At 39.0% G+C, this 23,078-nt stretch overlaps 2 protein-coding genes across 2 annotated transcripts; one reads left to right on the top strand and one right to left on the bottom strand.

Annotated features, from left to right (window-relative positions):
• Positions 1–705: 705 nt before the first annotated feature.
• Positions 706–3,487, bottom strand: LOC126226241 (uncharacterized). The gene is given in 3 exon segments (XM_049942219.1): positions 706–1,372; positions 1,374–1,732; positions 1,801–3,487. Coding segments are annotated over 3 exon segments (1,317 nt in total). The 5' UTR covers positions 2,369–3,487; the 3' UTR covers positions 706–982.
• An 816-nt stretch (positions 3,488–4,303) lies between these two features.
• Positions 4,304–22,698, top strand: LOC126238129 (probable DNA replication complex GINS protein PSF2). Its single transcript, XM_049947769.1, has 4 exons — positions 4,304–4,625; positions 4,715–4,823; positions 16,060–16,221; positions 22,339–22,698. Exons 1-4 carry the CDS (start codon positions 4,381–4,383, stop codon positions 22,384–22,386), a joined length of 564 nt encoding a protein of 187 aa, XP_049803726.1. The 5' UTR covers positions 4,304–4,380; the 3' UTR covers positions 22,387–22,698.
• Positions 22,699–23,078: the final 380 nt, after the last annotated feature.

The following is a 23,078-nucleotide window of genomic DNA, read 5'->3' on the forward strand; positions in this document are numbered from 1 at the left end:
CTGTCAGGCGCAAACGTCAAAAATAGACTTTTAAATTGACATGCTTATATTGTTATCTATCAACATGTAAAAGCTCTAGCATGTTTTATGGCTCATAAGAACCAAATGCAACACTTGAAACTGAGAGAAAGTCGAAACAAGCTTGTAGTAGAAAAATAACATTGTAGCAGCTAAACTGGATTACTAATATTCCTGAATCACGTCATAATTTTTACGTCATACAAGCTGCTGGATCAATGAAGAAAAGAAGCCTATTATTAAGAGAACAAGCAGCAGTTAAAGAGGTTCAATTAAAAATATTTATCACAGTATTAATTAATGAAGAATTCTAAAATTTGTTACAAAAATGTTTCAGGACTATAAGTTTTGAGTAACTGCCCAGCACACTTGCACTACTGACCATTAATTTCTTGAAAAGGTTCCTACATCTTATTACTGTAAATGCTTCAACACAAAAAAAGAAAACATCAATACCAAATACCAAAAGCAGGAAAGGTGGATAAAACCAGTGAAAAACAAAACTTACTTTTTATTTCTCAAGCACACAAGAAAAATTTTCTTTTAACTGTTATAATGCTTTAAACCGTTTACTGAATTTGTCTTTAACAATATCAAGTCTTTTATTACTGATGGTGTGTTTCCAATCCTTCACATACTTGTAAATCAATAGAGATATACATTGTCTTAATATATACTGTTCAGAAAAATGAGCCTTGCAAAATGTTTTTTCCTCTGAAAACTTAAACAGTGAATAGAATGTATTTTCCAATTGTTCCTGGTGTCCACATTTATCTAAGAATGCATACAACTGACTATGAACACTTCGTACAAAGGACATTAAGCTGTCACTAGCATACAATAATTTTGGGTTTAAAGCATCATATTCTTTGAAACTTGTAAATAAATGATGCTCTGTGGGTGTTTGTAAGAACAGAGTTGTTTTACAGTCACCACAGTTGGTTTCAGGTGTTAAACCCATCTTTCATAGAATGTAACCAGCTACATATGCTAGTGCTTGTCTGTCATTTCTTACATCAGCCCCACCACTACCAGCAGCAGCTTCATTATCAGCAAGGGCACAATGTAAATCACTTTGATCTATAATGGAATGGTCTATTGTGGAGTCAAGAAAGTTGTCATCACTAGCTCCCAAAAATTGCCTTAAATTGCTTAATGGCATGCATCTATCATCCTCACAATTACCTAGTGACTTTGTAGGTAAGGACATGTTATTGACTATAACTGTTTTCAATACTGCTTTGAACTGAAAGCAAGTTGGGTTAGTGTTTGGAACACCATGCTGCCTCACACAACAAAATACATTCTCCACTGGGTCTTGATTGAAAGCCCTCATGCTTAAAAAATTAAAGCCATTTTTTTAATTGGTTCCAAATGAACATCAGTGATCTTATTGTAGTTTGCCACCCACTTATGAAACTGAACATATTTGTCTTATCTCGCCCTGTGCCTAGCTCCAACACTTTCCAATTTTCCGTTTCCTGTAACAGACTGTACCACATTTCAATATGTGGGGATTCTGCAGAGAGGACACACATATAAGACTTGCCATCTTGTGGATAACAACAGAAGCTGTTCAGTGAATCAAATAAACAGTCCATCTTTTCAACAAATTCTGCAGTGTATATTGCCTCAGCAGGTAAGATATTAAATGCCACATAAGTTTCAATAACTGCAGCAACTGTATGACTAAGCTGGGTTGCAGCTACCTTGACTTTCATTTTAGTAAAAGAATCCTTTAATTCAAAATGATTCCTATGTAGTTTTGGCAATGTCTTAAACATCTGCTGATCCAGAAGAAAAGCCCTGTGAATATATTCAAAACTGGCCTCTGTTTTAAACCCAAACTTATTTTATTTCCTAGCAGAGCATTTCTAGTATTTTTTAATATATGTGGGACATCATAAATGACTGCAATAGGTTCATCTCTGACTACAAAATGAAATGGACTGGACTCAGTAGATTTCTCACAGCAGAGTTCCTTCAGTGCTCTCTGGTTGGTTGCACCCTGGTCACAAACTGTACAAACTACCTTTAGCCCTATTTCTTGCAATTGTCTTATGACATAGGTAATAAGACTTTTTAAAGTGATACTTGAAACTGAGGTGTGAGTGAAATAATAAGCAACAACCTGCTTCCAGCTTTTATGTATGCCTCTAACCATGAAAACTAATGCATGATTTGCATGAACATTTGACCTCCCTAAACGCCCTAAATCTTGAAACCCTGAAATTTCTTGTTTGCTTGCACTATAATACAACCCTCTTTCTAAAGACATTTCATCAAACACCAAAGCACAATATTTTTCACTGTTTTTCATTACTTCAATTTCTGCTTTCATTACATTCATGACCGAAGTATTCAATCCTGGTTCAAAAGGTATAGAAGACAACAGACATTTCAGATGTCTCACAGAAGGAAGATAAAAATGAACTGACAAATATTTGTATAGGAGGGGACTTCACTTGTATAAGGATAAAGCAAATACTTTGTCCTCGAGTGTCCATCGCCTTACATTTGCTGATCGATGAGCATTTCGTAATTGGCTGTTTTTGAAATCTTTGGCAACAGAATTTAAATTAGATTCTATGACAGAGAAAGTATTGCTGTCAAATAAATCTTTAAGTGCTTTCAGTTCTGATTTTTCATGATGTAGCTTTGCTTTCAGTTTTGGCAGCCTTGTTAGAGTATTCCTATGAATCTTGTACATTTTTGATTTTGTTGGAGTTAAGTCTGCTTTTGAAACCCTGTACCTAAAACCCCACTTTCCTCATTACAAAATGTTTCAGATAAGAATGTGTACTCACTATCTGCAGATTCATTTTGAGGGGGAATAAAAAATTTAAGAGGTGCATCACTCAATGAATTACTCTGCTCAGCACAACTAGTGCTAGGTAATTCTCTAACACCAGTTTCACCTCTGGTATTGGCACCTGTATAATAAAGATTTTCCATGGTACCACTAGTGCTTGGTAAGTCTAATTCACTAATAACAACAGTTTCACCTGATCCACTTCTGGTACAAACACCTACATGAGAACTACTTCCCACAGCACAATTAAGGCTTTGTAGTTCATTAACTCCAGTTTCACTTCTGGTATTAGCAGCTGTAAAATGAACAGTTGCCATAGCACCACTAGTGTTTGGTAGGCCCAATTCACTATTAACAACAGTGTCACCTGATTCACTACCGATTTTGGCAATCTCACAAGGAACACCTGTCACATGTTTTGGAAACACACCCCTGTTTAGCCTATGCCTACTTTTATTCATAAAATCTTCTTCGAAAAAATGTTCTTCACAAACAAAATAAGAAGCACAGTTCACATCTGGTGACAGTTTACAAACACTCTTCCACTTTAGAATCAACTCTTGAGATTGTTTTGGAAACCTCTAGAAATGCTTGTTGCAAATTTTCTCCGTTGAACCCACATAATAGCCAGATGAACAGCCGGGGAACTTGCAGGAGTATTTCAACGTCAATTTGTTGTGTTGAATATTCTGAAAAAAAACATAAACGTCTTCATTAAATAAAACTACTACAGACATATCAAAGTTATTTAAATAAACAAACGGAAACCACACTGCTTAATTCACGATAGAAGAGAATACATTTCATTTATAAGCTACGAGATTACTTAATGAAAAATTAAATGTCTTACTTTACAGTTAATTTTGACAATTTTGCAGCAGGAAATTTCTTCAATTCCACGGTGAGCTTTATGGATTCAAAGTAAAAAATCTGTTTATGATGAAGATGATTAGTATGTAAATATGAAACAAATACAAAGACGACTGTAACCGAGTACCACAGGCTTCAGTGCAGAGCAAGACGATAGAGTATTTCAAAACAACCGCCATTGGACCATTGGAGTTGAGACAGCTCTCATTGGTCAATTCCAGCTTCATTTGACCCATAGCGCCTCTAGTGGTCTGGAATGGAACTATGTGGCTTGTTGCCTCTTCGCCCACATAGCTTTCACCCCCGTGAGTGATCTGTGTAAAGTTATAGATATTCTTTTTTTAAAGTATTAGATGAAAAAAAAGCAGAGCTGCACGGGAGGAGGAGTAGTGATTTGTTTTTCCAAAGAGACTGTTTTTTCCTAACGTCATATATAAAGCAACCTAGAAGCAATTATCACAATTATGGAATAGATTAGTGCTAGGCATAATTTGTTGAATGGAACGAAATCAAATATACAAATCGATACTTGAGTTTCTGCTAGCCATCCATTTCCAAAGATAAACAAGGAAACATACAGGCAGCAGGACAAGTATGTACTTCCTTCTCAACATCTTTGCTATGAATTGTTTGGAGGGAACTTTAATGACATATGTAAATAAAATAACACTTAAGAAATTATGGATCCAGCTGAAGTAGAGTTCCTAGCAGAGAAACGAATGGTGAGCATTGTTCCAAACTTTAACTTTGATAGAATACACCTGATATCGGGACAGATAGGACCTTTCCGTGCTGGACTGCCCGTTAATGTGCCTATATGGATGGCTTTAAATCTAAAGCAAAGGCAGAAGTGTCGTATCATTGCTCCAGACTGGATGAACTTGGAAAATCTTCAAGAAGTAAAAGATCAGGAAAGCCAGTCAAGGTTGGACAAGTTTTTATACGTCAGATATTTTGTATCCGCATGACTAAATCAAGTAGCATGACATTCATGTAACTCATTTCGAATTTCAGGTTGTTTACTAGAATGCCGAGTGAACATTATATGGTGGAGAGCCACCTGTTGCTAGGTGCAGCGAGCGATGACATACCACAAGCGGAAGAAATCCGTACAGTTATAAAGGTTCGTTCTCTATTTCTTCAGTCAAATGTAGCAGACGTAAAATACATAGCGTGATAACAATTGCCATGTTAAGAAATTTTGTGCACAGTCCTCACTCCTCTGTTACAGTTACCTCTAAAATATTACCAGTTTTTTAATTCTACGATAGCTGATTTGCGATATTCATTTTTGTGAGTTAGTAATCCAGATATTAAGTTACCTGCCACTAAAACGTGTTGTTTTGTTGACAAGAAAGACATCTGAAATCGGGCCGATAAGCGTCATTTCCTCTTAGCAACAGAGCCTGAGCCTGTGTTATTGATATATGCTTCATAGGGTTTGTGTGTCTTTCGTGTTATAGCTATTTCAGTTTTGTGTGGTTTCCCCAAGTGAGCTCTGACAAATACCGAGATGGTGCCTCACAAAGAGAGCATAGCAGATTTATACAGCTTTTTAATATAGTGAGGTACTGTTTATTAGGTAACTTGATGTTAACCTCATTGACATTTTATTCTTCATTATAGCAAATGGCATGTGCACTGATTTCAACAATGGCACCTAAGTTAAAAAAATTGTGTGTGTGTGTGTGTGTGTGTGTGTGTGTGTGTGTGTGTGTGTTTTAGTGATTCGCTCAGTGTGCCATCTATTCCATCAAGGAGGATTTTTCAGGGCTTCAGAAAAAGTGATGACCATCTTTGTCAAAATCCTTGAAAACTAAATCTGCAAATGTCAGTAATACACAGTCCTTGGATCTGGGTATTTTGCAGAAATTGCTCTCGAGATGTTCTTAATCTGCTTGTCGATTGGTAGGGATTCCCAGTTTGTCAGTTGTGTTTGGAGAGAGCTTGTTTCATAATATTGCAACAAAGTACGAGTCCGCTGCTCGTGGTCTCACGGTAACGTTCTCGCTTCCCAATCATAGGTCCCGGGTTCGATTCCCCGCAAGGTCAGGGATTTTCCTTGCCTTGCCTTTGGGTGGTGTTGTCGTCTTCATCATCATTCATCCCCCTTACGGTCTGAGGAAGGCAAGGGCAAACCACCTCCACTAGGACCTTGCGAGTCTCCTGCATTGTTCTCCTACACTCTGTCACGGAGCAGGGGACTTCATCATCAAAGTACATGATGCCCCTCTGACACCTAGGCAAGGAAGAAAAGTGTAGGTACATGGAAAAATATTTAAGTGCACTGCTAAACCACACTACAAGGAGTGAAAATAAGCCAACACAATGAAAAATACTTCAGAAGGCACGTCTGGTGAACACAGCCTTGATTAGTTTACCTGTGTTGAATCCATTTTATCCACTAGGCCTCAGCGGATTTTGTGCATAGTGTCATTTAGTGTATTTCTGGTACAAGCAGGCTATTTTTGTCTAAAACTGAAAAATATGAGTACTTGTGAGATTAAAATTAAGTGTAGCTTTTCTGACTGGGAAGTTTTAGCTGTAATTATAGATCCTAACCGTAGAGTGTATGAAGCTAAATAACCCATAGGTAACGGGACAGAAGTTTTCAGTCAGCAGATTTTTCCAGTGCCAGAATATATTGGTATTCCTTAATATCAGTGTCTTCCATTGAGGTTAAACATTTAACTGAGTGAACTGCTGTCTGCTTGTCATTTTCATCATCTTCGGCGGAAAATCGTTTTTTGTTCTCTTTTATGAGGTGAGCCATGTTTCTTTTCACAAAGATTGAGAATGGCTTTCTAATACTGACGTGCAGTAAGTGAAATTTCCAATACTGTCAACTTCAAGGAAACACTTAAAATAGAACACAGCACTCCTAGCTAGTTTTGGATGTGCCAATTCGGATAATTCACTAGGCTCTTGGCTGTCAAGTGCTGGATATTGAGCATCCCAAATGTGGACAGCTCTTTTCTGTCCAGTCATTCCTGCAACTGTGGTCATCCTTATTTAAACATCTGCTACACAACATTAGTAGTTTCATCTATTGTGCGTCTTTAATGTCTTACAATTTGCCCATGATAGGGCTTGAGTGGGTGGGTTCAGGATGTAGGCTTTACGGTGTGAACAATTGCAGGAATAAAAGCCCTGACTTGGGAATAGTTGTCCAGTTGTCTCAAAAGGTTTGTTTTGCTGAAGCCAAATTAGTCAAAATATGACTTAGCCATGTGCAAAAATAGGTTTTATTTTGCTTTCCAAATCATAATACTTAATGTAAAATCCCCATTACAGTTGTGTGTTAATTGCAAGGCTTATAAATATTTGTCTCATTTTCAATTGTTTGCAAATGACCACTTCCTTGTAACAAATCAATGTCAAATCAAATGTGGAAACAAGCTTTCAATAAATTCTACCACCACCACCACAGGTAAAAACTGCCTACTGGGATAGTGATGTTCTCTATTTATAGTGTGTGCAGCTCGTGGTCTAGTGGCTAGCACTGCTGTCTCTGGATCATAGGGTTCTGGGCTTGATTCCCAGCCGGGTCATACATTTTCTTCGTCCAGGGACTGGGTGTTTGTGTTGTCCTCATAATTTCACCATCATTCGCAAAATTGGCAAGGCAGGACTGTGACAAGGTTGGAGATTTGTAAGAGTGCTGATATCCACATTGTAGAGCACCCCCAAACAAAAATCGTCTATTTATAGGTAGAGTGGGAAGATTGTGGAACATCTTCTGGATATAAGGTATTCAGAGTAGCAGACACTTCTACTGCTGCAGCCCTAAACCTTCCCTCTCTTCATACATAGGGAGATTTGTCATGGCCTACTAATAAAGACTGATGGGAACCACCAACAAAAGTTTGGTTGTGAAACCTGCCACAAAAAGTTGAGATATCATTCAAGTTGATTTAGTGTGTTTATATTGCTTCATATTCTTTGGGAACTCAGGTTACTGAAATAATAATAATAATAATAATAATAACTGGGAGATAATAGATCACACAGAAATTATTTGAAACTGGAGGATGTTGGTCATAGACTTTGGTAGGTAATATAGGAAACTGCGACAGTGTAAACAACACGGTGACTATAATGTCATATAAGTGGCTTCTTTTTTAAAAAGAAAAGATCAGTCTCACCACAACCAGGTGTTTTGCTTTCACATTTGTTGGCTTTTCCAACTCGCAATCAAACTGCGAAAATACACACCAAAAGGTGGCGTCACAGCAGCCTTTTAACATTACCCACTGATCAAAGTTGACAAGAAGTACCAAACATTTGTCTTGATCCAACTTGAAAAACTGTTACAGTCCCTTGATAACTTTACAGTTTATATGACAAGATATTTACTTTGGTCTTCCTCGTTTAATAAGTAGTGTCTTATAGCGTTAGTAGATCTATTAAAATATTACTTGCAGCATTACTCCTCAGTGGGAAGTTACTGAAAAGCTATGAAGTTCCCCTTTCTTCCACAAAATTGTCAGCCGTCATTGCCCATGTGAGCCAGGTCAGCTTCAAAACAAAATTTCACTACATGACGTATTTACCGCAGATAATTGGGCCCTGAACCACTTTATACATTCCTGTGTTTGTGAAATTGTATAACTAAAGATTTCCAGTCTTGCTTTGACTTGCAGCAAGTGGATGGATTGTTATTGAGAGGAAACAGTTGTTTAGCTGAGAACCTCTGAGGCACCTGCTGTACCTCTGTTGTATAAATCTGGCCCAGTTGTTCCCTAGCTGCAGGTGAGGCTTATATGTAGTTTCCTTATTAAAGCACTCCTGATGAGGTAGGTGGACCTGACAAGAGAATTTGTGAGGATAGTCTTTCTGAGCACACTCCTAGAAAAAATAGGGAATGGTTATATTAACTGAACACAGTTATGTCAAAATGTTTTTGATTTTTCAAATGAAAGTGGGCACCTTTGGCAAGGTGTCCCCATTGTTCACACAAAAAGATCTAGGTGGCACCACAAGTGGTGGTAGTCCAGGCAAGGGACTAAAATGATATGTTGTTTAAAAATGACACTTTTGGACGAGTGACAAAACTTCTAAGACTACAGTTTCCAAGTATCTCATAATAGCTGCATAGAATGAAACTCCAAATTCTAGCCATCATGTAGTGTCATCCAGGAACTGCAAAGGGAATGTACAAACGAACATAGTGATGACATCTCTGAAATAACACTTGCATTCAATTTGACATTAAATTCACCAATTGCACTCAACTAGATTAAGGTTGATTCCTTATACTTAAATGTTCTTCTGTGTATACTAAGTCCACTGTGATGTCTCACTTGCCATGGTTTTGACCACTCTACAGTTGGGTGTAATGGTAATGCAACTTGTGGAAACCATGGCCAAGCACCTCATGAGCTTCGTGTAGGATACAACTGGAAATCTCCTGTTTTCACATTGACATGGAACAACACACCTTGGTATTGGTTTCCCATTACAATTACACGCATTGCAGCAAAAATGTGCTGTGACCCTATCTTTCGGCATGTCTGCACTATGTCCTCCAAGAGTGTCCCACTTACTTTTCGAGGTCCACTGATTCTGAGCTCTGGGCCTGGGCTCACCATTTCATCGTTTGTGCGTCATCTCCAATGTGCTGCTGCTGGATGCGGAGGCGACATGTCTACTGGCCTGCACTGAACAGGGACGTGGAGGCTATGGTGTGCCGCTGTCCTACATGTGCTTCTTACCGTCAGGCTGCTCCTTCTGTCTTTTGTCACCTGGCCTATTTCCTGTGCTCTTGGGATCACATTAGTCTCGACTTTGCTGGCCCCTTCCCAGCTCTGTGTGGCTCATTGTTGTGGACAATTATTCAAACTACTCCTATGTGGTTAGCATGGTGTCCACCACCACTACTGACTCTAGTCTCCAATGCCAGTGAATTCGCTTCCTTTACAAGATAATGATGCAGTCACAAATAGCAGTCATGACTGATGAATAAAGTAGTTGAACTCGGAGGTTGTTCTGGTATCTGATCTTAAATCGTGCACTGTCACTTCTTATTTAGAGACAGCTGCCACCGGTGGGGCAACATCAGCAACAGGGAAGTAACAGATTTTGTGACATTTTACAAGTGCCTAACCAGGAGTGAATTACAGTTTCATCTGTGGTCTGCGGCAGTTGAGTTTTTGTGTGTTAATTTAAAATTTACTTGACATAGTTCTTGTGTTATCGTTAGTGTCTACAGTGGGGTTCTGCAGCATGTCAATACTTGTCTGTGTAGTGCAGTTTTCCACCATCTTTAGTAGGGACTCTGATTGCTGTGATCGCATTGAGGTTGACCCCCTCACCTGTGGTCGAGTGAGAGGTCGTCTCGACATGGCAGGGTGTGAGACACTTCCCATGGGGCTGAACGTAAGGCCTCCTCTATTAGCTTCACAGATAGGTTCCAGGTACTGTCTGCAGCTGACAATGTACCTCAGCCAGATGCAGTCACATGTCCTGTATCAGAGGAAACCTCTCAGCTTGCAGGATCTGGGCAATCAAAGAGGTTGGGATTATTGTTAGTTGTGAACTCCAATGTTATGTGCATTATGGGGCCTCTTAGGGATGTGGCTGTCAAGGAAGGAAAGAAAGACAGTGTGTACTCAGTGTGCATACCCAGGGTCATTCCAGGCGTGGAAGGGGTCCTTCCAAGTGCTGTGAAGAGCACAGGGTACAGCCAATTGCAGTTGGTGCTCCACATTGGTACCAACAATGTGTGTCGCTTTGGATAGAAAGTTATTCTGCTCTTGTTTCAAATGGCTATCATAAATGGTAAAGGGTGCTTGTTGTGCTTGTGAGATGAAAACAGAGGTCACCATTTGCAGCATGGTCAACAGGATCAATTGCAGACCTCTGGTTCAGACGCGAGTGGAGGGTGTGTGTGGGAGGGAGAGAGGGGGGGGGGGGGATGGTCTGCGACCATGTAAACTGCAGATTCCTTGACTTGTAGAGGGTGATGGGATTTCAGGTTCTGCTAAATATGTCAAGAGTCCATTCCACGTTGGAGGCTACTACACAGGTTGCGAGAGCTGTGTGGTGTGGGCTGGGTGGTTTTTTAGTTTAGTGTGTTTCAGGGAAAAACAAAAAGGGCTCAGTCTCAAAGAGTGCAGTTAAAACACTGGAAGACTGCAGATCTAGGAATCATCAAGTAATAGCTGTAAATGGTTGTAGCTGTGTTGGGAAGGTACCAGAGGTCCAAGTGCTGATTGAAAGCATTGATCTTCAAATCCTTGTAGCGGACATGGAAAGCTGGCTAAAGCTGGAGAAAAGTTCAGCCAAAATTTTTGCGAAGGGTCAAATGCTGTTCAGAAAAGGTAGGCTGAATACAGTTCATGGGGGTGTTTTTGTTGCTGTAAAAAGTAGTTATCTTGTAGCAAAATTTTAGTAGATAGTACCTGTGAATAAGTATGGGTAGAGGTCAATCTTGGCTACTCAAATAAAATAATAATTGGATCCTTTTACTGACCTTCCACCTCAGATGATACAATTGCTGAAAGGTTCGAAGAAAACTTAAGCCTAATTTCAAACACACACACACTTCTTACACACACCTGTAGTCAGTGGTGACTTCAATTTACCCTCAAAATATTGGTGAAAATACATGTTTAAATCCACAGGTACTCATAAAACATCACCTGAAATTGTACTAAATGCATTCTCTGGTTCATGAGCCCCCTCTAATACTAAACAGTTGTGAAAACACACTAGATGTCTTAGTAACAAATAATCTCAAACTAATAACGAGCATCAAAATGGATACAGAGTTATCATAGCGAGACTGAATACTGTAACTCCTAAATCCACAAAAAAGGGGGGGGTGGCAGATAAAAATTTGCTTGACACCTTCCTGAAAGACAATCTCCACTCCTTCCAAATTAACAATGTGGCCTCGAGTTCAGAGAAATAGTATTGACAGCATTGGAGAAATTTATACCAAATAAATTGACAAAAGGTGGAGCTGATCCCCCATAGAACACAAAACAAGTCAGAACACTGTTGCAGAAACAACAAAAACTAAATGGCAAATTTAAACAAACGCAAAATCCCCAAGATTGGTGATCTTTTTCAAAAACTCGAAATTTAGCATGTACTTTGGTGCGTGATGCTTAAAGTAGTTACCACAGTGAAACTTTGCCCTGAAACCTGGCAGAAAATCCAGAGAGATTCTGGTCATGTGTAAAATAGTCTAGCAGCAAGACACAACCAGTGCCTTCTCTGGACGATAGCAGTGGAAGTAGTATATATATGACTGCTGCTAAAGCAGTGTTACTCTACTCAGCCTTCCAAAATTACCTCATCAAAGAAGTCAAAGTAAATATTTCAGAATTTGAATGAAGAACAGCTGTCAACATGGGTAACTTAAAAGTAGTTATCCTTGGAGTAGTGAAGCAACTTAAATCAATAAAAGCAAGTCTTCTGGTCCAGACTGTATACCAGTTAGGTTCCTTACAGAGTATGCTGATGCAATAGATCCGTACTTAACAATAATATGCAACTGTTCACGTGATCAAAGATCCATACCCAAAGACTGGAAAGTTGCACAGGTCACAGCAATATTAGAGGAAGGCAAGAGGAGTAATCTGTTAAATTGCAGGCCCATATCATTGATTTCAATATGCAACAGGATTTTGAAACGTACATAGTGTTCTAACAAATGAACTACCTCGAAGAGACCGTTCTATTGACACAGTCAACACTGATTTAGAAAACATCATTTTTGTGAAACACAACTAGCTCTTTACTCACACTAGTGTTTACTGTTATCGACAAGGGATTTCAAATTAATTCCATATTTCCAGAAGGCTTTTGTGACTGTACCTCACAGGTGGCTTGTGATCAAATTGTTTGCTGATGGAATATCATTTAAATTATGCCACTGGATTCGTGATTTCCTGTCAGTGGTGTCACAGTTTGTAGTAATTGATGAAAGTTATAAAGTAAAACAGAAATGATTTCTGGCTTAACACAAAGTAGTGTTACAGGCCCTCTGCTGTTGCTTATGTTTTAGGATGCAATCTGAGCAGCCGTGTTAGGTTGTTTGCAGATGAAGGTGTCATTTATCATCTAGTAAAGTCAGAAGATCAAAATCAATTACAAAATGATGTAGATAAAATATGTGAGGTGGAAGAATTGGCAGTTGACCCTAAATAATGAAAAGTGTGAGTCAAGTCTGAAACCGTAAATTCAACTAAATACCTAGGAATTTACAATTAAGAACAGCGTAAATTAGAAAGAACAGATAAATGCCATGGGGAAGGCAAACCAAAGACTGTCTTTTACTGACAGAACATTTAGAACATCTAACAGATGTACTAAAGAGAGAGCCTACACTATGCTTCTTCATTCTCTTTTGTAGTATTGCTGTGAGGTGTGGGTTCCTTACCAGATAGGATTAATGGTGTTCATTGAAAACGTTCAAAAAGGGCAGCACATTTTGTCAAACAGGAGAGAGTGTCATGGACATGATACAGGATTTGAGGTGGAAGTTATTAAAACAGATGTTTTTTGTTGTGGCAGGATCTTCTTGAGAAATTTCAATCATCGACTGTCTCCTCCGAATGCAATAATATTTTGTTGACATCGACCTACATAGGGGGAAACAATCATCATAATAAAATACTGGAAATCGTAGCTCACACGGAAAGTTATTGATGTTCATTTTTTCCACACATTGTTTGGGAGTGGAATAATAGAGAATGTGTGAAAGTGATTCGATAAACCCTCTGCCAGGCTCTCAAGTGTGATTTGTAGAGTAGGGATGTAGATGGTCCTGTGACAGACAAAAAAAAAAAAAGAAACACAATCTGAACAGGCTTTGAAGGCTCAATGTTACCGATTGGCTGCCGTGTCATCCATTCTCAGCCCTTAGGCATCACCAGCTGTGGGTACGGAGGGCCATGTGGTCAGCAAACTGCTCTCCTGGCAATTCAGTTTTTGCGACTGGTGCTATATCTATCGGGTAGCTCCTCAATTGGCTTCACAAGGGCTGAACACTCACTGCTTGTCAGCAGCACTCGGCAGACCCGGATGGTGACCCATCCAAGTTCTAGTCAAGCCCGACAACGCTTCATTTCGGTGATCTGACAGGAATCGGGGTGACTGACAAAGCTCACTGTATTTATCATTGCAACACAGTACTAGAACTGCATGCAAGTATAATATCTGACATTATAAATTTCTCTTAGTATAATGTTTGCCTTCATGCAAGCAGGGATGTGGTAGTGGAATATTGCTTTTCCTTCAGGCAAAACTCTTTTGTTGTATGCCTTCTGTTGTTCGGTGATACCTAGATTAATAAAGAAACTTTGAGACTGGGTCAGTGTCAGGAAGAAATGGCACAGAAATAAAGCGGTCTAACTAGACGTGTTAGGAGTGGCATAGGAAATACAAACCTTATGAAATGTGGGCATGTGCCTGGATCATAACTGAAACATTCTGTTACTATGCCACATGGAGTTTTAATTCTATTACTTTTTTAATTAAATCTAAAATTTTAGTGATAAACTGCTTGAGAATAGTTTAAACTTTGAGGCAGGTTGTATCCAGGACTATGTATTCTGATAATGATTAGAGAGATCAGCTTTCAGAACAGGAGTTGTATAGATTCTCACTCACCTTACCTATCTCCTTTTTCATGCCCTTTATTACATGAAAAGAGCAGTCTTTCTGTGGTTTCATATCTCAATCAGTAAAACTGAAGTTTTATAGGATAAATTTTTTGTTGTCTGTGCATTTGTTAAGAACCCTTTTTCTCTGGAAAAGGTAGAAGTAATAGGTTGAAATTTGTCAGGTACTTCTAGGTCTACGGTCCCTTAGTGGGCTAAAAATGTAAACTTTTAAATCATTGCTGTCCAAAGATGCAGCCATTTGTCACATACTTTGATACGAACTCACTCATCAGAACATCTAGGTGAACTATCCATATACACTGATCAGCCAGAACATTGACACGTACCCAATAGCCTGTGTGTCCACCTTTTGCATGGATAACTGCGGCGACCATCATGACAGGGAAGCAAGGAAGTATTGGTAGGTCACTGAATGGATTTGGCACTACATCTGCATGCACACCTGCTAATTCCCGTAAATTCTGGGAAGGGGGTTGATGAGCTCTGATGCCACATTCAGTTCCATCAGAGATGTATTTGACCGCTTTCAGATCTGGCGAGTTGGTGAGCCAGTACATCAACTGGAAATTGCCACTGTGTTTCTTGAACCACTGTATGGCACTTCTGGCCTTGTAACGTGATGCATTATCTTGTTTAGAAATGCCACTGCCATCGGGAAACAGGATCACCGTGAAGGGGTGTACATGGTCTGCAAACAGTGTATGATACTCCTTGGCCATCAAGGTGCCTTGCACGAGCTCCGCTGGATGCCCAGGTGAATGGTCCCCAGAGCATAATGGAGCTGCCACCAGCTAATATCCATCCCGTAGTAAAGGTGTCAAGGAGCTGTTTCCCTGGAAAAACAACATAGTTGTGACCTCCCATTGGCATGATGAAGAAGATATCATGATCATCAGATCATCCAACGCTACCACTGTCCAGTGCCGGTGGTTGTGTGCCCATTTCAGTCATAGTTCCCGATGTCATGGTGTTTACATTGGCACACGCGTGGGTCATTGGCTGTGAAGACCCATTATTAGGAGTGTTCGGTGGGCTGTGTGTTCAGACACACACATTCTCTGCTCAGCATTAGTCTGATGTTAGTTTTGCCACAGTTTGTTGCTTGTCCTATTTTACCAGTCTGCCCAGCCTACAACGTTCGACATCTGTAATGAGGGATGGCTGCCCAATCCCTTGACATCTGGACGTCATTTCACCTTGGTGTCATCACATGTTAAAGACTCTCATCACAGCACTCCTGGAACACCCAACAAGTTGTGCATTTTCTGAAATGTTCGTGCTGAGCTTTCGGGCCATCAAAATCTGTCCTAAGTCAAACTCGGATAAATCGCACCCTCCCCATTCTATACACAGACAGCACGCTCACTGATACTACATGCACCATTCATGTGCCTGACTAACAGTCTTTCCTCGCCAGGTGGTGCTGGACGGGCTTATATCAATAGTGGGTCGGTGGTTATAATGTTTTAGCTGCTCGGTGTACGTTGTGCAGAATCCTCAGAGTGTGAGCCCTGCTCGCAGTGGTCAGGTGTCCCCCCAGCCCCCTCCCAATGTTGCTTTAATTTTAACGTTTCTTTCCTTTTGTATTACTGTCGTAAAGAAATATGCTCTAAAATCCTATTGTCTTCGATATGGTTTTGACACTGTATTGTAGCACATTCATTAACATTTCTTTGAATTACTTGCTTTGTACTCTTACATAATATCTACATTTTTTTGCAGGACATTTGGGATTTACGTATGTCTAAGCTACGCTCATCTGTAGATGCCCTTTTTAAAAGTGATGGCACACATGCAGTGCTGGGGCATTTGACAGCAATGGAAATAAACAGTGTTAGACCATTGTTGCCACACTCACTGGATCAGTTAAATAGGCTTCAAAAGGTAAGGATTTTCTGTCTTATAGCTTCCTTTTTACACCGTATTATATGTTAGACTTGGATAGTTTTACCTTTGTTACCAATTCCCAGCAGATGTTGTTGGCAGCTGACTCAGTAAAGCTCATTGATTTTTTTCATTTCTTAGTCTGCTGCCTACTCTTTGGTAACCATAACTAATAAAACATTTATACTGTGGAGTCCCATGTCTCTGATAAGAAAAGGGTTTGGCTGTGTGGGGGGGTGGGGGGGCGCATGGAGAGACAAATACAGATGAGACTGATTCTTACATAACTACTCATTACTGAATGCTTCATCTTCTTAAACTCACAAGTGCTTTAAATTAAAAAGTAAGCAGGATTAAAACTTCATTTGGCTTGGCTATCACCTCCCATAGTGCATGACATCTCACATAGGACAAGAATATCCTCACTCTTTGGGTGGTATACACTACTTTATCCTGCATGAGCCTCTTTAGTCTCGAAATAACTACTGCAACCCTCATCTCTTTGAACCTGCTTCCTGTACCTGTCTTCGTCTCCCTCTGCAGTTTTTACCCTTCACTTCCCTCCAATACTAAATTTACAATTTCTTGATATCTCAGAATCTGTCCTATCAGCCAATTCCTTCCTTTAGTCAAGCAATGCCACAACTTTTACCCTAATTCTATTCAGTACTGCCTCAATACCTCCTCAATAGTTCATCAATCCACCCATGTAATCTTCAGTATTCTTCATTAGCACCACATTTCAATAGCTCTTATTTTCTTCTTGGCTGAACTTTTATCAACCATGTTTCACTTCCCTACAAGGCTACACTCCAGACAGAGATCTTCACGAAAGACTTCTTAACACCTAAATTACATACGTGATCAAAAGTATCCAGACTCCCCCCTCCCCAAACCATACATTTTTCTTACTAGGTGCCTTGTGCTGTCACTACTGCCAGGTACTCCATATCAGCAACCTCAGTAGTCATTAGACATTGTGAAAGAGCAGAATGGGTGCTCCACAGAACTAACTATGAATGTGGTCAGATGATTGGGTGTCACTTGTCATACGTCTGTGTGAGATTTCAACACCCTTTAAACACCCCTAGGTCCACTGTTTCTGATGTGATAGTGAAGTGGAAACATGAAGCGACATGTGAAACACGAAAGCATACAGGCCGACCTCATCTGTTGACTGATAGATCGCCGACAGTTGAAGAGGGTCATATTGTGTAATAGGTTGACATCTATCCAGACCATCACACAGGAATTCCAAACTGCATCAGGATCGACTGCAAGTACTATGACAGACTGGAGGTGAGAAAACTTGGATTTCATGGTCGAACAGCTGCTCATAAACCACACATCACACCGGTAAATGCCAAACGTCTCGATTGGTGTAAGGAGTGTAGACGTTGGATAACTGAACAGTGGAAAAACATTGTATGGAGTGACGAATCACAGTACACAATGTGGCAATACAATGGTTGGATGTGGGTATGACGAATGCCCGTTGAACGTCATTTGCCAGCATGTATAATGCCAATGGGAAAATTTGGAGGTAGTGGTGTTATGGTGTGGTTGCGTTCTTCATGGAGGAGGCTTGCACCCCTTGTTTTGTCTGGCACTATTAGAGCACAGGCCTACATTAATGTTTTAAGCATCTTCTTGCTTCCCACTGGTGAAGAGCAATTTGGGGATGGCAATTACATCTTTCATCACGATCGAGCACCTTTTCATAATGTGCAGCCTTTGGAAGTGTGGTTACACAACAACAACATCCCTGTAATGCACTGCCTGCACAGAGTCCTGACCCGAATCCTATTGAACACCTTTGGGATGTTTTGGAACGCCGCCTTGTGCACCATTCTGTGAAGAATGGGCTGCCATTCCGCAAGAAACCTTCGAGCACCTGATTGAAAGTATGCCTGCAAGAATGGAAGCTGTCATCAAGGCTAAGGGTGGGCAAACACCATATTGAATTCCAGCATTACCTATGGAGGGCACCACGAATTTTTAAGTCATTTTCAGCCAGGTGTTCGGATACTTCTGATCGCATAGTGTATATTGAATGTTAACAGATTTCTCTTCTCTACTCGCCACGTAGCGGAGATGTTGAGTCGCTAACAGGCATAACAAAACATCTGTTCAATGTGTACAACCTTCTTTCATGATTCTTAAACAAAGTGCTAGTGAAGATTAAATTATGTTCTGTGCAAAATTCTACCAGTGCTTTCATCTTTCATTCCTTGTGCCTCCCTCAACAATATACTCTAATTTTCCTTCTCTTTCTCTTCCTACTACAGAATTCCAGTTACCCACCGCAGTGAAGTTCTCCTCTGCCTTAACTATCTGAATAATTTGTTTTATCTCATCATACATTCTTTCAGTCTCTTCATCTGCAGAACTAGGTGGCATATACTGTGGTGGGTGTTGGATTTGTGTCTATTGAGTATAATTTTGCACTATTCTGCATGAAATAACGCTATATCTTTTCATTAGTGGTTAGTTTTCTAAAAGTAAGGTTGCAGTGTATTGTTCGCATACGCAATCTGCTTTTGTTTAACATGAACACAGTATCTTGAAGTTTCTTTACTAACCCACAGTAGATACTGATCTGTAAAACACTTATTCATATGAAAATAATTTATATAAAAGCTATCAGAGTGACACCATAATGAATACTTCATAGAATACTAGTGACCCAGCCTAGCTTTGCACATGCAGCGTTATGTATCTAAGGCCAGACAACTTGTGTGGCATAGCGTATTTTGTGTATGGGCCTCTGTGTAGTTATGAATAAATTTCAGAGAACAATGTTAAGTAACTGAACATTATCATTTTCATGTAAGCTGACTTGATGTAAGTGGCACACAGCAGGAAATTTGGCTGGAGGCATGAATGCTGTGTGGGCCATATTAAATTGGCATTTGGAGTGACATCTCATGGCAATACTGCATGTTGTGCTGTAATAGTTTACAACCAATGTAAATATTCAAGAGTTAGCAGTGCGTGAGTGTGTTTTTGTTTGTTTAAGAGAGATTCAACATGTATCAGAGGCTAGCTGAGATGGCACAAATAAAAGAAAAAATAAGAAAAACCACGATACGCATGTATATGTTCGTATTACAGCAGTCCTCTTGTGAAGCTTAATGTGCTTCGTCGAGACTTACTACCACAGTGTTTTGTTGTGGACTCTTTATGGCACACTACTTAACTGTGCCACTTAGACGTGTCCACATATGGGCTTCATTCAAGGAAGGCAGAAAGCTGAGTCATCTGCTGCACTACTGAAACAATGTGCTGTGTCTAAACAAAGCAAAGTTGCTGAATTAGTTGTTTGGAAAAGTTTTACTTATAAATTTTGTACCAAGAACTCCACAAACAACTGTAAGTTGAACTAATTTTATTAAAGCACTACTGCTTTCATGAATTGTAGTCCCATCATCAGGTACATATCTAAACAACAGAAAATGAACATGGATAGTTATTGAATGTCTACTCATTACACACATGGTAACTGCTTGCTTTGTTGCTGTTATTTTTTCAAAATTGAAGTAACAAAGTCCCAAATTTCATTGCACACTTAGAATATGGACACATGGTTTTGGTTTATCTGATCCATTCTAGGCACTGAATCATGCGCCATACACTTTTTTTTACGGACTCGCTCCACACGTGCTGTGCCGTTGGTGGTTGCTGCAGCTCACGTTGGTGGCTCCGTGTGTTGTGGTGACTTGCCGTAAGCCTTCTGCTTTTTGCTTCGCTGATATGTTATTTTGATCAAGCATCCTACCTTTGCTGTTTGGTTATAGACATGTCCTTGTTACACAGCAGTTCCCTTACCCAAAGTTTACATCAACTATCTGCCCTACGGACATTATGGTTTTAACTATGAAGAGTGAACCTGTATTCTCGATTGTGTTGTTAATTACATTTTAATTTTTGTAAATACAGTTGTGTGTTTATCTATTCTCATAATTAGTGATTATGGCTTTGGTATTACTTCGATGTATATGGGTTCAATCACTATCAGTGTTCATTTATTGCTGTTTAGATCTGTACCGGATGATACAGCTACAAGCTACAAAACCAGTATTGCCTTAATAAATCGGTTCAAACTACAGCCATTTGCAGAGTTCTTACTGCAGAATGTATTACCATAGCTGTGGATGCACTGACCACAGGGTCGTGTGTTTTATTTGTAGCATAAATAATAAAATGCTTAAATTTGCAATTAACTTGTTTTTTCGCTATGCAGTTATTCTCTGCAGAAAAGTTATTGGTTAAAAATATTTCAAACTGTAAGTCTGATGCATGATGATGGATGAGGAGGATGGTGGTGGTGGTGGATGGATGGATGGTGCACGACGATATCTTTTCATTGTTGGTCATATTTATTATGATAATTCACAATTGAGGAACTAACTGCCCATTAAAGGAATTTGCAGTGAATTAGAGTGCAAAGTGTGAATCTTAGGAAGCATAAATTGGCAGTCTGACATTAATGCTACATTAAAAGGCAGAGTGGAAAAAAAAAGTGACACAGCCTGAATTGGGTCCCACAACCTTCGGGTTTCGAACCACATGCTGTACCACTAGGCCGCCACCCCAGATGCTAATTGGCTCCAACTTACTGCGTTCTCGAGGCACTGCTGTCCTCTCAAGTTAGGGCAACTGTTCACTTGCTGGCTATTGACATCCTTTCTAGAAGTTAACTTTAATTCATCATAATCATACAATTTGTATGAAATATTTATAAACTATATAGGGTGTCCCCGAAGACACCAATAAGCTTAAGGGACAGGTCCCTTACTTTAAAACAAGGAAAAAATGTGTAGTATGTAAGGATTCTAAAATGCATATCTTAGAGCTTTGAATACTTGATCATCTTCAGTCCATGAAACAGATGTCTTCTACTGCAAAGACTTTGCTTTCCATATTTTGCGAGGAGATATTATGGACCAAACCAAGAAAAAAATTCCAAGTAAACATGGGGTCTAAACTGCTAACCTTAAGAGCTATAAGCACGTGTTAGTCAAAACTAGATAAAAATCCTCTTGAGATTAGCCTGCATATTCAGGAGACAGGAGTGGGAAAGCAACTTCAATTTTTTATATATAATTTTCAAATATTTTGCTAAATACTAAAAATACATCAGTCAATAATTCTATGTTGCAGACACCAAAAACACAAAATATTTTAAATTTGAGAACCTGTCTTAGAATATTATTTTAAAGATACACTTCCTATTTTTTGATCTGTGTCTAAAATTTTTGCCATGCAAAATGGGATTGTGTGCTAACTACACAGCACTTTGTTATAATGGAGAATTTTGATCCAACCTCTGCTATTGTTACACTCCTGTCTGGGCTCTGCATTATTGTAATAACTGTATAATTGTGTAAATAAAAAAGCATTTGCAGATTTTTGTAGTGTCATGGTGTCCTCGGTAACAAAGGTTTGAACTAATTTAATAAAATCCATAATATAGTGGGAGCTTAAATGAATCAATGGGTTTCAAAGCACTGTTTATTGACAAGTGTATGGCATACAAAGACACGTTACAAAGAAAATAAATATTAATAGGAAAAGTTATCTGCCCCCTATTTTCCCCCCCTCCTCCCATTATTTCTGTGAATTGAGAGATCATAGATTCCCTGTGACTTGTTTCAAGTTGACTAAATTTAAACTTGATATCAAGATTTTAATCAAAGAACAAAATCTACCAGTGATAAATTATTTAATTAGTAAGATAATTCATCTAATTATAAAAGATTACTTCAGAGAAGCTTTGATGTGGTGGACACACAATACATGAAGATGAAGCAGTCAACTAGACTAATGAGCCATGCTAATTATTGCCAGACAGTGGAGTTCAAGCATGAATGTCTCACATGTAGACAAGGCAGAAGACCTGTTATGGTGTCTTTATCAGAACTAACATTTAGCAAGTTAATGTGCTAGAGAGAACAATTCGTTTGAGGGTTTAGAAGGATAATTGTGACAATGTGTTAATCAGTTATTACTACTAAATTCCATACGGATTGCTGACATGTAGTGCTTTAGATCAATATGTAATTTTCACACAGTCAAGAAAAGAGTGGTTGAATGACATTTTGCTTTTGTTCGCAGGGAAGTCAAATTGCTCCGTCTATGACATCACAAGATGTATCCCAGTAAGATAAAAAAGGAAAATTAGAGCAGAGATCTTATTGTTGGGCAAAAATTACCTGCCATTTCAGTGAGTAACTGGTTCATTGCAGCGTTTCAACATCCACTTGAAGCTGTGATCATGTATAAAAATGTCTTTTTTCTTTTAATTAATTTTGAGCTGAATATTTCCCAAGATTGTATTTAATGCCAACAAACTATGGGTAATTGCTGGATATTGTAATTTTAAAATTAAGCACAGATTTCAAGTTGTAATTAGAAAGTGTTACTATCATTTTAAATGTAATTTTACTGTATTTTCTCTATTTATTGTGTTGTTATATTGCAGCATTTGTTGTAACTTTTAATATTTGTTATTAAATAATATTTTACTATGTTTCTGCTGCTGGATTTTAATTGTTCATCTTAGATTTCACATTTCATTGTGTATTAACACACACGTTACTGCAGAGGAAATATTTAAGAACCTGGAATTGTTAAAAATTTTGGCGGGGGGGGGGGGGGGGGGTTATATGATAAGTGTGAAATAACAGCAAATTGCGTGTTTTGGAATATTCAGCTCTAAACTATGACAAAAGGAAAAAAGAATAAGAAATCAGTAACTTATTGTAGATAGTACATTACATTCAAGATATTCCTAACATTCATTCAATATTTTTTATTAGCTTTTCGAACAAAACAGTTCGGACAATTTTGTCATT

This window comes from Schistocerca nitens, chromosome 1, assembly GCF_023898315.1.
Source record: "Schistocerca nitens isolate TAMUIC-IGC-003100 chromosome 1, iqSchNite1.1, whole genome shotgun sequence".
NCBI classification, from domain to species: domain Eukaryota; kingdom Metazoa; phylum Arthropoda; class Insecta; order Orthoptera; family Acrididae; genus Schistocerca; species Schistocerca nitens.